General features: G+C 43.1%; 1 protein-coding gene across 1 annotated transcript in view; it reads right to left on the reverse strand.

Moving 5' to 3' along the window:
• Positions 1 to 17,558, reverse strand: part of UNC80 (unc-80 homolog, NALCN channel complex subunit) — a 120,450-nt gene that overhangs the window by 85,902 nt on the left and 16,990 nt on the right. The window contains 11 exon segments of the mRNA XM_033064342.2: positions 2,299 to 2,447; positions 3,803 to 3,934; positions 3,937 to 3,949; positions 5,799 to 5,936; positions 6,585 to 6,950; positions 7,578 to 7,600; positions 7,603 to 7,845; positions 9,815 to 9,955; positions 10,776 to 10,998; positions 12,102 to 12,236; positions 15,602 to 15,863. Of these exon segments, the coding sequence (XP_032920233.1) occupies positions 2,299 to 2,447; positions 3,803 to 3,934; positions 3,937 to 3,949; positions 5,799 to 5,936; positions 6,585 to 6,950; positions 7,578 to 7,600; positions 7,603 to 7,845; positions 9,815 to 9,955; positions 10,776 to 10,998; positions 12,102 to 12,236; positions 15,602 to 15,863 (1,825 nt within the window).

The following is a 17,558-nucleotide window of genomic DNA, read 5'->3' on the forward strand; positions in this document are numbered from 1 at the left end:
CTGATAAAATTACTGCATCCCATTGGAGTTGTCCAGCCAGGGGAAGAGCCCAACATTCCTTACTAAGATAAAAACAGAGGTTTGGGACACTAAGGGAGCCCCTTTCTCCACTGGACTCCAGAGGAAAACCGGATTTCTCCACATCACCACTGGACCTCTGGAGGGAAACTGCACCTTGTACAGGAGCACTGCTCCAACTGAGCCACATCTGTCACTGCAGGAGGATGCAGCCACCATGGAATGGGACTGCTACCAACACCCTGCCTGACAGGGTGTCAGGTTGTACTCTGACTTTGTCAGGGTTTGGAGTTTGTTTCTTTGTAGTACTGTATTTCTATTTTAATTTCCCTAGTAAAGAACTGTTATTCCTAATTCCCATATTTTGCCTGAAGCCCTTGATTTCAAAATTATAGTAATTTGGAGGAGGGAGTTTACATTGGGGTTTACATTCTCCATTTCAAAGAGAAGCTCCTGCCTTTCTCAGCAGACACCTGTCCACCAAACTAAACAGCAACTTTTTGTTCTTTGTCCGTATATAAGCCACACCTGATTATAAGCTGCACTTTGGGTTCGACCAAAATTTTAGTCAAAATGGTGCGGTAATCATGAAATCCTCTGCCTGTTGTGTGATTTACTCTTCAGGTGCATGGTTTGTGTTTTTTGTCTGGAAACTCATAGTGCACTCAGAACAAGCAGACAAGGAGGAGCATTGTTATAGAACATGATCTGCAATGGGATACAGCACATGGAGAGGTATCAGAGGCTAAAGGACCTGCAAATGAGGGAGCTACAAAGATGGCTTAAAGTTTGTTTTATACCATTCATCTAGACCACAAACTTAAAAGGCACAAAGTATCTCAGATATATGTGAGAGGACGCAAACAATTGCATGCTTTTTTCAGAACCAGTGGGTTACTTTGGATTTTTTTCCCCATTATTTTAGAGCTTCACATCATATAAAGAGGAATGACACTCATCTGCCATCCTACAGTTAAGGCCTTTTTTAATTCTGAACATTTATGCACATCTGTGATGTGCAAATCACCTCTATATCTAAGGGCAAGGGATGCAGGGAACAGTTTTACAGGGCTTGATTTTGATCTGTGAGCTTTCCTGAAAGACCTTAGACTATTCTGACAATTTTTTTTAAAGTAAGATACTGGCCACAAGATTAATTTTAAAGAATGACAAAACAACAACAACAAATCTCATGTCATCCAGTCTACTGCCTGCTCTGGGAAGACAGCATATACACACCAAAAGGCAACACCTTCCTTTCTTCCTCATGTTCGGTAAATTGAATGTTTGTTAAACCTTGGGAAGATCTACCAAGCTGCTGTTCAGTAATTCACACAGTCTGGCTCTGGTGGGCCATGTGGTTCCCCAAGTGGACTGCCTTTGACGTTTGCTGAAAGTGGATTCGTGGCAGCTATGGTCTTAGAATCATAGAATAACTGAGGCTGGAAAGATCCTTGAATCCAACCATTAACACAGCACTGTCAAGCCCACCAAAAAAATTCATGTCTTTGTTCCACATTCACACATCTTTTAAATCCCTTCAGGGATAGTGATTTCACTACTTCCCTGAGCAGCCTGTCCCAAAACATGACCTCCCCTTTCAGTGAAGAAATTTTCCCTAATACTCTTGTAAACCTCCTCTGATGCATCTTGAGGCCATTTCCTTTTGTCTGTCACTTTTACCTGGGACAAGAGACTGACCCACACCTTGCTACAAGCTCCTGTCCAGAAGCTGTAGGAACAAGGTCTCCCCTGAGCCTCCTGCTCTCCAGGCTGAGCAAACTCCATTTCCCTCAGCTGCTTCTCATAAGATGTGTGCTCCAGACCCTTTCCCAGCCCCATTTCCCTTCTCTGGGCATGCTGCAGCACCTCAGTGTCCTTCTTTAGTGAGTGGCCCAGCACAGAGCCCAGATGCTGAGATGCAGCTTCACCAGTGCCCAGTACAGGGAGAGAATCACTGCCCTGGACCTGCTGGCCCCATGCTGCTGGTAAACAAACCAGAATGCTCTTCTTGTTCATTAATCCCTCCAGACTATGCTACTTATCCAGTTGAAAACACAGAAGCTGCTTGAACAGAGAAGAAATTTTCATTCAGACTGCTCAACTTTTTTTCTGAGTTCCCAGGTTCCAAGCCAGACATGCAAGAAGGACATCCATTTATATAATTTCAGCTGTGACTGCATCATTGCTACACGATTTGGCCAAACTGAATGAATCATTCACTGTAAAGTCTCACTATGACACCCAAGTGAAAAAGAACTTTGCTTTTCAGGTGCTTACCAGGTTTTCTGGGCTGTGGAGCTCATGTGTAGTGGATGCACAGCGAGTGATCAGTGACTTGAACATGGCACTCACAATAATACCTTCTACACTCTGGGCTGTAGACTTGTTGTCCACTGTGGTGAAGTTATTCCCAAATCCAGCCTTATCTGTAAAATTCAAGCATAAGCAAGCCATCTTGTTGGAACAGTTTAAAAGAGAGGGCTTAAAGACACATTCAAGGGATTATGATACGTGAGACAAGGACATCCCCACCTAATATCCTATCAGTTCTCAAATCCCACCCCACAAAATACAGTAGAAGAAAGGGTAAAATAAATGATAAGTATAGAAAGCTTCCCAGAAATAGTTGTATTGTGAAAAAGGATTGAAAATATCAGGATAATTTTAGATTTGTTTCATACAGAGCTCATTTAGAGAAGTGCAGAATAAGGCTTAACATTTGAACAACAACTCCAGCTTTTCTAGTTACCACTCTAAGGATAAGAGATGTTGGACTAAGCGGCAAAGAGGCAACACCCATGAAATGAAAGTCTTCTGAACTATAGGAAATTCAGTACCTTCTTTCTTGGAAGGTACACAAGGACACCAAACTTTCAGAAATACTCAAAAAAAAATTACACATTTACATGAATTGCAAAAATCATCCCAGTTTCCTGAGATGAGAGAAAAGACTTTTAAGAGCTGCATGAGCTGCCATGCTTCAAAGAATAAGCCAGTCAATAATTGATGAATACTTAGGGAAACATCATATGGGAATCTTCTTCATGAAATCCGGCTATATAATGTTCTTTGATGCTTTATCTGAAATTTCTGGCATCAAAGACAGGCTAATTAATTAGTCACACTCCCCAAGTGTGTCAGAGGAGCTATTCCTGCTCTGTAAACACTCTTAACTGTTGTTTCATGCAGTGACCAAGCATAAATGTTTGATTGTTCCAATCAAGCACATATTAGAACAGAATTTTCCTAACTTTAAAAAAAATCCTCAACCCCCCCAATATATACACATGCATGCACATTTGTAGCTGCAGGCACATGCATCTGTGTGTCCATATTCTCATTCATCCAGCCCTTCTTGCTGCTTACTGCCTTGTCTGAGGCACCACAGAGGGTTTTAAAGCTCAGTTATATCCCATTCAGAATAAACTGTGAATTAAACAGGCCATTCCAACTGGTGCCTTGCCATGTCATGAAGCAGAAAACTTCCTGACGATGCCTGAGGCATCGTTTAATGAAAATCTCTTCTGTGAAGAGCCATGAACAAGAGGTAGGATGAATCCAAGGGAGCCCCTCAATTACAGGATCTCCAGGCAAGATCACTGGCTGCTCAGATCCAAAATGGTCCAACTCCCTTGACCCCCACTGGCTAAGGATACAGTTTATATATTCTGAGAATAGCAAATCACATTTTGTAGTTTTTAAAGGACAAGAATGTGGCTTCTTTCTGACAGCACAATTAAAAAATACACAAGTGACAGCTTCTGATGGCAGATATACTTACTATCAGTGGCTGGCTCCATGCAGAATCCCAGTAAAGCATGCAGGAAATCCACCACGTTATTGAGAGAATCCTTGTTCACATAATCTCTCACAGTCTGTCTGAATTGTGCCTTATCCAGTTTGTACAGTTTGTGAGGCAGTTCTGGGCCTGAAAAAGTGTCCAGTAAATCATATCATAAATCACATCAAAGCATGTGTGCAAGTTTTGCTAGCAAGAGCAAGGTAATTCTGTACTTAGTCAGAGCTCTGCTGTCTGATTGCTCCCGCAAGAGAGGTTCACCTCTGGAGCCAACAAGAAATTCAGCACAAAAGAGAGTGCACCATTATGGGTGCCACTGTTTGAGGGGGTGATGAAACCACCACCAGCTTGTCCAGCCCCAAAGTAAAATCTCACTGGATGTAAATGAACTGGGAATGTGCCACCTCTGTCAATGCTCAGTGGTGGAGCAGGTTCTTAGCCTTAGGCATCTGCTTTTCTACCTACTGAATGCACCTAATTATTGCATACCCAATGGCCAATTTACATCATACAAAACACTAACTTTTTACTTAAAAGCTATTCATTGTCAACTTCTTATCACAAAACTATCCATCCTACTGGGACCCCATGCAGCCTGGATGAAAAAGAATCTAAAATATCATCTCTATAGGAAACATGAACTCTGTTATCTACAATAGAGTGCTTAACTTTCCAGTAAACTCAGACATGATTGTCCACACTGTCAACACAAATGGTGCATGCAAAGCAGTTTGGCCAGACAAACACACAGAAAATGTAGCAGACTCGCACACATTTAGGAAACCACTTTCCTCAATTCAATGGGCATGACAAGAATCTTGGTTCCAAGACATCTTCATTTATACTTAATGTTATTCCTAGGTCTAAAAGCTTGGCTGGTCAGCTCCAAGAGAGAAGTCTGACATTGTGATGAATACGGTACCTGTTCAACCAGTGCTCTGTGCAGAGCCCTTCCACTGTCACCACTGGAACTCTCTCACCCACTTGTCCAGCTGTGTCCACTCCTGCAGCACCTGGAAATCTAGCTAACACAAGAGCACTGCAGGGGTACAGAGCAGCCAATCCATCTCTGAGAAATCCACCTCAGAGCCCAGAACCTAGTTATAGCTCTGTTGGCATGGCTCAAGCTAACCAGGCCATGGAGAAGGATCTGGTTCACACACATCCCATGGGATTAGTAACTCTCATTATGGTCATGAAAAATGCTCCCTTCTGCAAGCACACAAGGTGAGGAGGAGGAGGCATGCACTGAGAAGGCCTTTGGAGGCTCCCATTCCACAGGGAGCTGGACTGACCTCAAGGAGACAAACTCTCCTGGATTAAATCTGATGTCTGGGCTACATTCTGGACACTTCCCAATGTCTTAACTGGTGCAGAACCAAAATCTGGAATCAAGTGATGACCCACCATATCCTTCTAAGGGTCATGAGTGAGTTTTTTACTTCCTTGCAGAACAACAGAACAAGTGCATACACAGTGCACTCCAACTTTCAGGAGCTGATGGAGCAGCCCAGCAGCAATCAGTGATAAACACCACCCAGGAAAGGTGGACACACTTCCACCTTGGACTTTTGGGCTTACACAGGTAACCCAAGACAGCTGCACCTCCTGTGAGTAGCATACTCTTTAGGGGTAGTATCCTGTGACAAATTACTAGCACCAGCTCACACACGGAATTTGCTCCCATGTATTGTCCATCTGGGGTGGTCAGAAGCACTCTGGGCCCAGGGGTGCTCTTAGAAAGCCCCAGGGACCGGAAGGCAACGCTACAGCTGAAAATCTGCTACGGCTGGGCTGCAACACAGTCTGTGAGCTGCGACAAAAAGCAACACATTTACTGTCAATAAAACACATTTACTGTCCATAAAACACATTTGCTGTCAATACAGGGAAAGCTACAGAGGGGGCAGCCAGCAATCTCAGCAGCTGATGTCAAAAGTACAAGGGGGGACACTTTAATGAGCTTTAATTCTCTTACATTCTCCCGGAATACCTGGTGTCTCAGGCGATCTCCAGAGAGCCCTCGATGTCCTTCTCCACAACCATAAGCACAACCCAAGGACTTCACAATTTTGATCAGCATTGTGAGGGCCAGCCTATGGGTGCTCAGATGGGTCTTCATCCTGAGGGTCACAGAGGGAAAGACAGTGTGTAACCCTGGCAGAGCCACTGGCATTTGGTCAGCATTTTACTTTTGACAAATGCCTTCCATTTCTCATCTCAGACACCCACTTGTTACTCTTGAAGTGTTTACTCCAATTATTTATCAAGCTAAGAGTCCAACCCCCTCCCTTTCAGCTCCCATCAAAAAGTTATGCCATAAATATGTGAATTCCCTACATGCTGCATGTTTTAGAAATTATGTTACTATAAGTTGCAGCTTCAGAGGTCAGCAATATAGCATCCCTTGTCCAATTCTCATAGTAACACGGAACAATTTATGACTTCAAGTAATCAAACAAAAGAAACTGTGCTCACACACTGGGTTCCGTTTTTTTCTTTACAAGTCATGAATAAGAAACCTGAAAAAGAATCATTGTGATTGAGTGTTTTAAACACTTTGTCAAGATACTGAAGATGTCCATGCCAGGCTCAAAAACTCCATTTTTGGCAGTTTCTCTGGAGTAGTTACAGTGCTTGAATTGCTAGTCACGTTTCCTCAATGGAACCCCAAGTGAGCAAAACAGAAGGGCATTTGCATACCCCAACCTTAACAGACAGCACAGTACATTTGGAATTGCATAAAGAGGGAAGCAAGACAAACCTTTTCTTGTTTTTTGTCATTCTTCTCATAAGGGCCTCCTCCTCCTCCACCACCTCCATCACCTCCACCTCCGCCACCTCCACCTCCTCCACCACTTCCTTCTTCTTCTCCATCTCCAGCTCCACTGATTGGAGGTGGCCCAAATCCACAAGCTGAACCAGAAGCAGCCCCTTTAAGCTGGAAGGATCCTTCACTTGGTCTCTTTTCTGGGGCCTCATTTTCCTTGTTCTCACTCTTCCTCCGAGCTTTCTCCACGCAGGGCACCACGCCCAGCTGCAGTAAGCATTCCACGATGTTCAGGGCCACGTCACAAATCCGGGAACTGATGTCGTGGTTCAGAACCAAGTAAACAGCCTTCAGCACCACCTGAGAGGTTCAGACATCACATTCAAAGCCAGAATTACTTTCTCCTAGTAATAATTAATGCCTGGAAATTCTAGATTCCAGAGACTCGTTACAGCAGGCACAGTACAAACTCTGAACAAATAATACACAATCCTAAATACCAAAATCCTACGATCTAGATGCCAGACAAGAAACCACAGGCTGGGCACAGTCAGGCTGAAAAGGAAACCATGAGATGACATCTGTGACCCTGAGAACACTGCTTCAGTGCACCAAGAGCTGGCAAATCATTAAGGGGAAAGCAGAAGGAGTGAGGTTTAAGGTGCTAGAAGAAAGGTGCTACTCGGTCTTACACTGTTTTATAGGGGATTTGGTGCATGCCCCAGGAACACAGCCATTATTTAATCCCCCTTAGGATTTGATGTGTGCATTCCACATGCACATGCACTCCTTGCAAGGAGTAACGGGAGTTGCAGTTTCTCAGAGGAGACTTTTAGGATGTGCACAAATGTATCTGACTGACCTTTGCATACTGCTGAGAGAAGTCATACAAAGAGGTGGAGGAAAAGCCCATCCAACCCCTGATCTCAATGGTACAGCTATATTGACAGAAGAGGGACCTGGCTTTCCTCCTTCCTTGCCAATTACCGAGAGATCCAGCATGCCATTCTGTGGACAAAGCTGTTGGTTCCATCCATGTGATCCGTGTCCTCCAAGCAGCTGTAGTTGATGCAGGAGTCCGTCAGGCTGCGGGGGAGGTTGGCACAGGCCAGTGGCTCATGGGGCAGCTCAGGGATGGGCACCTGGTTGCAGAGCTTCCTCATGTGCTCGCTGAAGAAATCGGCATAGCCCACGTTGAACGAGGCCAGGGTGGTGTTGAAGGTGGCCACGGTGATGGTGGAGATCTGGGACCGCACTGTGGGGAGGAAACAGCTCCCTGTAAAGCTCTGTCCCCCTCCTTATGGAATGGAAGATTGGGGGCTGAGCTTGTCTGAAGGGAGCAGCTCTTAAAGTGGTTTGTGATGCCAAAAGAAATCACAAGTTCCTAATTCCTATCATGCGTACAAGGATCTCATTCCTTCTTTTGAGGCAGTGTAAATTACAACAACCCCAAGCTTGTTCCAGCAGTTCAGTTCTCTGGCAGCTTAAGTTGATCTCAGTTAAATGGGCAGTCAAGGAGATCAGGCAACTCAGACATTCTAAATCTAATCCAAAAGGATTTTTCTCCCTGCATTAATCCAGTGCCTCATCTTAAAAGCAGCAGTGCCCCTGCAGGGCAAAGAGAAAGGACTCAGCAGCTGACAGGCAGGGTGAAGGTAGTGGAACCACAGCACAAATTTGAAACAGCTTTCCAAGTCACATAAATTTGGAACATTTCATCACACCAATTGAAAAAAAACCCAGTACCTGTGATGGTCTGAGCCACCTCCAAAATGCACAGTTGTCTGATGAGAAAGGTGCTGCTGTCTTAAGCTCACAGTGTTCAGAGACAGAACTCTGAATTGCTCAGGTTGGCAAGCTGGCTATAAGTGCAAGTTTTTATCAAGGACACCTCATGTTTTTAAAACTCATGCTGATTTCCAGGCCACAGTATTAGTAACTTCCCATATATTGCTTTGAAAGTAGGTTTATATACCCTCTAGTGTAGAAAGACACTAGGTCCCCCATAGGGTGGTGTAGACCACCATCTGCCAGACACTGGTAACAGGGCTGAGAATAAAAACAATCTCTTCCTATGGCTATTAAATATATTCTAATTAATAAACTACTTACATCCAATACATTTAATAAGCGATGGACTGGTTATATAATGCAAACAGTAACCCACCAGAGTGGCAATCACATTTCCTGACAGCTTGTGCAGTCCTGGTAACATTGAACTGGCACTATTAATTAGGAGAAACTTCTAGGCTCAACAGCAGTACTGTGAACTGGACCACAATTTGGTCAATGCTCAGGGCAGGAATCAGCTGCTTGTATCAGAGAATTTCTTTCTGGCAAGTGTGACTTTTTAAATAGCATTCACTTAAATTTGTATTGTGAACAATAAAGATTGCATTAGGATATATTGTTTCTGAGTTACCAAATTTGATGATTATCCAAGTGCAGATTTTTTTTTGCTTTGTTTCTTTGATTTTTTGCTTAATTTGTTTTGGTATGGCTAACAAAAATCCATATCCAAATCCTACACAGAAACATAGAATAGTTCAGATTGGAAAACACCTGTTAGATCATCAAGACCATTTCCATCTTTAAATGCAGTTTAAAGTCCTTTCAGTGAGCCTTGGCAACCCCTGTGCAAAGATCCTTTTCCCACTTTGGGTCAAGTTGGTGTCCTATAAACCAACCCATGATCAAAACCCCCAAATTCTGCCGCTCTCATCAGCTGCAGAGCCAGCTGATGATCTGGCTCTTCCTGTCTTCCCTCATCATTCCCTACAACTGGAAGGCTACAGGAGAACACTATTCTTGCCCCTCTTACCTTAACCACTCATCCCAAAACCCTGAAGTCTCTCTTGATTACCCTGGGAGGGTTTTTTTTGCAATTTCATTGCTACCTACCAGAAAAATCAATAATGGATAACAGAAAGCTTTCTGTTTGCATCATGAAACCATTAAAGATAGCAATACCAAATTTCTGTTCATACTTTTTTGTTGTTCTGTTGTAAGGCACCAAAACCCCAAACCATGCCTGGTGATGGCCACAACTGTATCATAAAAACACAAACAGTTTGAAACATTTTTTTTCATAGCACAAAAAATCCCTCAACAGAAAATGAAAAATCAGTTAGTCATGCACTCACACACAGAAACAGCAACACTTCCTTCCACTTTTTGGGGTGGATTTTTCAGTGAAGCATCTGTCCTGATGTGTTAGATTTTACCTTCTTTGACTGTGTTGTCTCCATGGCTGTTGGAGGGGTCTGGCAGCTCCGAGACCAGCGTGTGGTGGGAGTGCGAGTGCCGGGCGCTCAGCCCCTCCATCTCCGTGGCTGTGTCAGAGCTTCCCCTCCTGGTGAACTTCCCTAGGGCAACCACAAGAAATGGATATTTTAGGTACCAGAGGAGTGGCTGGCGACAGCAGCTGAGGTTAGAAATGAAAGGATTGGCGGCTGTGAAAATCCAGGCTTTTCGTCACGCTGTGAAGAAGAGACCAACATTACGGTGGGATCCCTCCACTCTTTGGGGCATGTTGTAGGAATTTAGTTTCTTCTCCTCTTGCCCCCAAAAATAAGGATGAGGAGTGCTAAGACAAAGGACATTCTTCAAGAATACAAAAAAAAAATACTGTTTAGTGAACTTAGAAACTTGAAGCAGTGAATTTTACCTTGTAACACCGTATATCTGCAATATCAAGACACTGAGAAAATAGCTATTTATATTGTACCCAATATGCACCCCAGGAAAACTGTGAATAGAACTTTTTGGCTTACTAGCAACATAGTTAATGATACTGATGACACTGCTGCTAATAATTGCCATACTAATGATACTGCTGTCTCCCCAAAGATTTTGCTTTTGAAGAAGGGAGTGCAAACATTCTTTCAATCTATTTGAAGCTGCACTTGCTGCCACAGGGAAGTATATCAAGTGGAACACAGATCAGTGCAGTTCCCACCGTAGCTGTTATTCCAGCAAAGATGGTCATTTTGAGAGAAAAAGGGAACTGAAGCATGAGTCACTCAAGCAGTGAGAGTGAGCAGTTACTGAGAGATGTGTAATGCTGCAAACAGAACCAAGGACACAGGGTGACAAAAGGCCTGGAGGATGAAACAGCCCCTGCTGTCCTCTGAGGGTTCAGGACAGGAAGGACACGGAGCCAGGGCAGAGACAGCAATATCCCACCTAGGATGGTGGTCTGCCATCCTCCTCTCTCCATGCCACGCCGCTCCTCTCCAACCCCGGAGAAGCTGCCGAAGGAGAACGTGCTGCGGGTGGGTGACACATCCAAGTGGTCCTCATGGAGGAGGAAGGGCACCCCCATCCTCCTCTGCCTCTTCTTCCCAGTGTGGTGGAACGGGATGGAGCCCTTGCGCTCACGCTCCCTGTCCTCCTTGCGGCTCTTGAACTGCAGGAAGAGGAGCAGACACGGCAGCAGTTAGGAAGCTTTGAGGGCATGGAAAACTGGGGAATAGCAAAGGTAGGGAACTCTCAGAAAGCTGTGTGAAAGCAAATCTCAGGATGGAGAAATGCAAGAATGCTGAAGATGCAAGGACAAGAAACAATAGGGCTGTGGGCTTGTAAAAACAGGCTTCAGGAAAATAGGTTAAGCAAGATAGAAATATGTAAGCTTAATAATGAACCTTCATCATTGTTTCAAGCTATTACAAGCAAGCATTGTTCAAAGTAAGATGTACGTGTGGCTTTATTAATTGGCCTGAGCAAACTCTTGTCAGCTTTTAACATTATGGCCAGAAAGTTGTTAAGACTTTGTCACAAACAGAACTTGGTCTGCTGTGCCAGCAGCTGAAGCTGTTCCATCTCCCTGCTTGGTTCTGTAAAACGAGACTGATCATTGTGATGGAAAAAGTTGTTTGTGTACATAGATACATGTAAATATAAAAAAAAGAGAAAAATTATCCCAGAAAAACCCAACAGAAAACAACCACTTGAGGAAAAAAGGTAACACAGATATATTTCCCAAGTATAACTCTCCACTCTGAGCCTTTTATCTTGGCCATTTCCCATGGCAGAATCTAAATTGCGTGTTGGGATCCTGTGAGTGTTTGAAGGATTTCAATCTTGCCCTAGGCTGGGATGGATGCCCTTGGATAATTTCATGACACTCTTTGACCTTGAGCATGGAATGGATGGTTGGAAACTCAGAGCTAAGATGAGGTAAAAAAATCAGAACTCACTGAATTATCTGGAACTACAGTGAGCACTGGCACTTAAAATTCAGCACAGTTTGAGTGCCCTCCTCTCATGCATCACGACAATTACTTGAATAAAGACTTCAGTATCATGTTTGGGATGTGCATGTAAAAACCAATGTAATAACACACAGAATCAATCCCAATGAAAAGGGATGATAAACTCACATATGGCATGAATATGTATTCCAAGCAGACCTCATGAATATTTAGTCTGAGCAGACCTTCAGCAGCTACTTAGGAAGACACTGAGGTGCTGAATCATAGCTAAATTAAAGTGCAGTTGTCTTTCACTCACCTTTTTGAAGATGTTCATCCCCAGGTCTGTGGAGAGATCTGGAACTGCTGGTCTACGCAAGTTGGTCAGTGAAACCTTGGAAAACGTCTCTGTGCTCAGTGACTTTTCTTCCTCATTGCATTTTATTGTAAGATCCTGCAGCTCCCAAAAGAAGACAAGCACAAGGAGAAATAGAGGATAATCAGCTTTGAAAAAGGAGCTACTTCCTAGAACTGCCATAAGAGCACTGTGGAGGGAAAATTCATTACACAAAAAAGTTTACACATTTAAAGAAAAAATAAAACAAATAAAAGATATTTAAAGATATTTATAGATATTTATTTAAAAATAATTGAAGAAACAAAATTTAGAAACTTCCAGAATTATTTACTCTGTCTAACCTTTCAGTCACCAAAGGAAAACAGTACAGCACACTGTGGAAAGCCTCAGGCATTGCTGTCAGCCTGCTTTGGTGGCATGGAAGAACATGTTTGATTCTGATCCCAGCTATGACTCTAAGGAACTGATGATGTCTTTGAGGTCTTGGTTTACATTGGTGAGTAATCTATGATGGTTACCCCTTTGCCAAGTGTTTCCTTTAAGATCTATGCCCTTAATAACCCTTAACTATGCCCTTTGCCAAGTCATCATAATAACATACACATTTTTATACATATTTTGGAAATAAACTGCAATAAGCATCACTGTCCCTTCAAGAAACTTAATTTTCAGAAAATTTATTTACTCACCAAAGAAACTGAAGACTTCTAATCATTACACATCCTTTGTTTGCAATAACAGGGCTCCCCATCCATCATTTTTCAGACAAAACTACCCTCTTTCTATATCACAGAATGTTCCACAACAGCAAAAACCACAAGGCTCACTCACCCCAGCTTCAGTAGAGCTCACTCAACTCACCTCTGCCTCAAAAAACACCCTCTGTACCTGCCTGCTGCAAAGATTTGGCACAACTCAGCCTTCAGCCATCTGAAATAAAGATCTAATAATAAATAATAAAGATCTAATGCCACTCTTCCATGAGATGTTTGTGCAGCTGACCTGACCAAATACCCTCAGGGTGATTTCCTTCTGCCTAAATATCAGCCTGTTTCCAATGGAATGCTCTTTTTCTTTGTCCCACCAGAAACATTCTGTGAAGTGGGTCATGTTAAACACCTTTTTGCTCCCAATGCAAATTACAGAATTACCTTAAATCTACAGTGTGGTGTATGATGCATTTGAATGAATCAATCCTGGCTATTCTGTGCAGTGAATACATGGCAATTACAGTGAGCATAAGATTGACAAGACAGAAAAACAGTTTGGGTTTGGGGGGCTGTCCTCTAGATTTTGTCATCTACAGTCTTCCTCTTGCATGACTGCATGTGCACCAGCTCATCAGTGCTTCTCTCAGCTCCCAGGATCACACTTGGGTCTCTTGGCTTCCCATCAGCACTGCAGTGAGCACTGCAGCTGCACTGGTGCTCTCACTAAGTTCTGTCTCTTCCCTGCAAAGGCAGAGCAAGACTGGAGCAGCCTGTAATGCCTGAAGGTTCCATGTCCTACCCTGCCCTGACAGTGAATCCACTGCATACAAGTGGCACACAGGTTTCCTGTATCACTTTTCAAAGGCAGACAGAACCCATTTCATTCACACTCCATCCATCCCCCTTTTCCCACAAGGAGTGCCAGAATGCTGCACTGAAGCTTTTCTTGCTTTGCTATTCAGCTCACTAGACAATACAAGGAGGATATTCCTCGTGTCCTCTCAGTCCCCAGTGCTTCAGCCCAAGTTTAATCTGAGATTTTACACACACAGACCCAACAGGAAGTGTGAGAGTTTTGCTGAGGATCATCAGTTTACCAATTATTGATAAATTGCATAACAACAGAAACTATGTTGATGTGCCACAAAAATCTACCACTCCTTGATGTGATTTGCAGGCAGATGTGTTTTCCTTTACTCAGGTAACAGGTAGATTAAGATTGAATAGTAATTCTTATCACCTTAATGGAGCTATGTCAAGCTTTCACAGGGAAGAAACGTTATAGAAATGACACTGAAGTACAATACAATTTAAACAATACTGCTGCTGCTGAGCCCTGAGAACCACAATAACACCAGCTCTCATAATAATGGTAGTAATGTCTATAAAGTCCTGAGATATAAAACTAAAAGTAGTAATATTTACATTGCTTTTACTTCTCTTCTAGATTTCAAGCATCTGGGGTCTACTGGAGAAAGGATATTGCACCTTCCTTGCAGTCTGTCAGAGCCCTGAAAGCAGCAATTTTAGGAAAAACAGCAAGAATGATGAGATTTCCAACTCAAAGAAAAGACATCTGATAGCAAAATGAACAGGTCTTTTATTTGAGTGTGCCATAAAATCAGATGGCAAAAATAGAATCTCTGCTACGTTTTGTTTGGCAGCTCCATCAACTGGGTAAATCAGCATTTGCTGCTAAAAGCCCACATGACAGGAGAAGAGGGCACAGCCTAAAAGCAGCACAAATCCACAAGGAGATTAACTGAATCTGCAACAGCATTCCTTTTTATCCCTGGAACAGGTGAGCAACACAAAATAAAAAGAAATATTTAAGGTCAAACACGAAGATCTTTACTGCACCAAGATCAGGAATACATTGTCCAGCAAACAGGGAGCAAGACCTGACATCTATTAGGACAGTTTCTCTACTGATTTTTTTTGCAAACTAAAAGTTATGCAGAAACAGAGAGGAAGTAACAACATGGAGAGCTTTTGCCCCAGTCTAATCCAATATTTTAACACAAGTGTTTGTCTGAAGTGTGCAGTTTCTTTTCTCTCCAGAGAAAGGAGAAACACCAGAGCAGCTCAGGGGGTCCTGACCATTACATGGTAACGCAAAGGCATTTCTGACATTTCGTGACAAGTGCATTAGTACATTCTCACATCAAAAACTAGTGTTCTCCCAGTTCACCATAGATTAATTATCCCAAACCAGTTTCAGCAGCCACCACTCTGACCCTCTGCCTTCAAAACTCATCGTCTCAGGGTCTCCTTCTGGATCAGTGCAAGAGTCTGAGCTCTGTGCAAGTGAGCCAACACCAAAGCTGTGCCTATTGCTTGTTCAGCAATCCCTTCACAGCATCACCACAACTGGGAATGTTTTTAGAGGGAAATGGACATGTAGGGAATGAGAGAAGAAAGGGATAGGAATGCTTTTATGAGCCTGTAGCTTTGCCCTTGAAGTCACCTTTCAAAACAAGAAAACAAGGGATGAGACAAGAAGAGCTGAAGGTGATAGGTGAATGCCAAGAAACTCTGAAGCCAATGAAAAATAGAAAAGTCTGCATGTTTCCTCGTGCAGGAGGGCTTCTGCCAAAGATAATTTGTGTGATGGCATGTAGGGGTAGAAAATTGTGCGTTAGCATTAGAAGAGAACAATAAAGTGGCATCTGCTTGATTCATACTGCAACCAGCAGTGTCCAGTCCTTATCCTCTCACCCAACAGCAGAACTTTTCTTACTGACAGCTTACCTGGGTTTTGTGGGTGTTCACCAGGGAGGGGGCAGCAGCCACCATGGAGCTGCTGCGAGGCCTCGGCAAAGGGGTGATCTCAGGCTCGGGGGGCTTCTCTGGCTTCTCCTGCAGCATCTGCCTGAGCCTCTGCAGGTAGTACATGAGGGACCACTGCGTGCCCTCCTCGGACCAGTGCGGCTGCAGCAGGCAGCGCAGCACGGCCACGTCGAAGTACGTGGCATAGCGCGACTTCTGGCACGGCGGGATCACCAAGGACACCCTGTTCCAAATGCAGAGAGGAGATGTTAGTCATCAGTTCCTGTTAGCTACTCCTCCTAGACACTCTGCATAGAACTGGCTCTTTGGGACTTGTTGGATCCCAGAAACCTGGGGGGCTTTGAGCTTTCTGTGCTTTCTGGCTCTGACCCCCTGCAGAACACTGCTTTGACCTGAGGCCTTGGAGAAGGCTCCAAATTGAGTGATGCAGTTAAAATCATGGATGTGTAGTTAAACAGAAGTGTGTGATTTCAATGGTGAAGCATTTTGAATTTGGGGTTTTTATAACATAGTAATAAATATGAAACAAGATAAAGGATTTGGGGTGTTGTTTCTTTCTGCCTTCTTCTCCACGGTTTCAGGCAGTAGTTTCTGGTTGGACAGTCAGTCACACTGAGGGTCACAGGAGTTTGGTTACTGGGTCAAAAGTATAAATATATAGGTGTTAATTCTCTATTGGACTGTTTAGCTTTAAAAGACCTTGTAACTAGCTAGGTTCACCCTCCATTTTGCTCATTTTAGCTGGTAGCTGGAAGTGCTGCTGAACTTTCTGTACTTTAGAGAAGATTTAACAAAACAAGCCCAAACACAAGAAAATTCATCTCCTTTGTTTTTATCCTGACTCTGACTGAAGACAGAAGAAACTTCAGCCATTAATTAAGGGTGCAAAGCACCCCCATTACAGGGACTAAAAACTAAGAAAAGCATTATTGAAGACACATAACTGGATATTTGGCTTTCAGATCCCCAGAGGACTCCAGTGCATGCTCTAAAGTGTTTTCTTGGATAGGGGTGCTTTCTTAAGCTGTGATCTGAAGGTAAGCCTCCAGTAGCTGTGCTAAGTGAATAATTGCTCAGCAGGAAACAGGTAACCCTTGAGCATCTGCTGTTCTGGTACTAGTAATACAAATTTAGGAATGGTTTACATTTGCATATATCAGGCTTTACTTAAGAAAAAGCAGGCAAGGCAGATAAGTTAGTTAACCTTTTGAGCTAATTAAATGATTCCTATATAAATAAAAGTTACTATTATGGTCATTTTGCAGAGGTGTTCTAGAGAAAAGAACCCCTTTAAACCCTCACTATCATTTTCTTGCCCTATTTATTTCCTGATGGATTTTAATATGGAAATTCCTAACTATTGTAGAAATTAGTGCACACAAAAGCAAGACATCTGTACTGAGCTTCAAAAATGAGAATCTAGAAAGTTCAGATTTCAAAGGCATCTATATGTCATTCATAGCCAATCTTCTTGTAATAAAATGCTGCAAACCTTTTATTCCTAATCTTTTATACCACTTTTCTCCCAGGAGAGTACAACTGGCCTGATCTACCCTCTGGACAGCCACTAGCTGTCAGGAGACAGTCTGTCAGAAAAGAAACAAGTGAAAGGGAGCCACAGGAATGAGAATCACATGGTAAAGAAGGTGTGAAATCCTGGGGGTGGTGCAGCAACTCTGGAAATCTTTTTTTTTTGTCTGCTGAATACACATTTTGAATGTTTCCACTCTGTATTAGAAACACACCTCACTTCTGGGATTTTGGGATTCTATAAAAATGAAAAGTACCTTAAGGCACTGTATTGTCAGGCATTTGAGAAGCATCACAAGAACATGAAGTTGGTGTTTTGCTTTTTGTTAAAAGCTATTTTTATTATCAACTCTGCAAAACAGCATGCAAACAGTGTGGACAGGTAATC

This window comes from Catharus ustulatus, chromosome 7 (assembly GCF_009819885.2).
Source record: "Catharus ustulatus isolate bCatUst1 chromosome 7, bCatUst1.pri.v2, whole genome shotgun sequence".
NCBI lineage: Eukaryota > Metazoa > Chordata > Aves > Passeriformes > Turdidae > Catharus > Catharus ustulatus.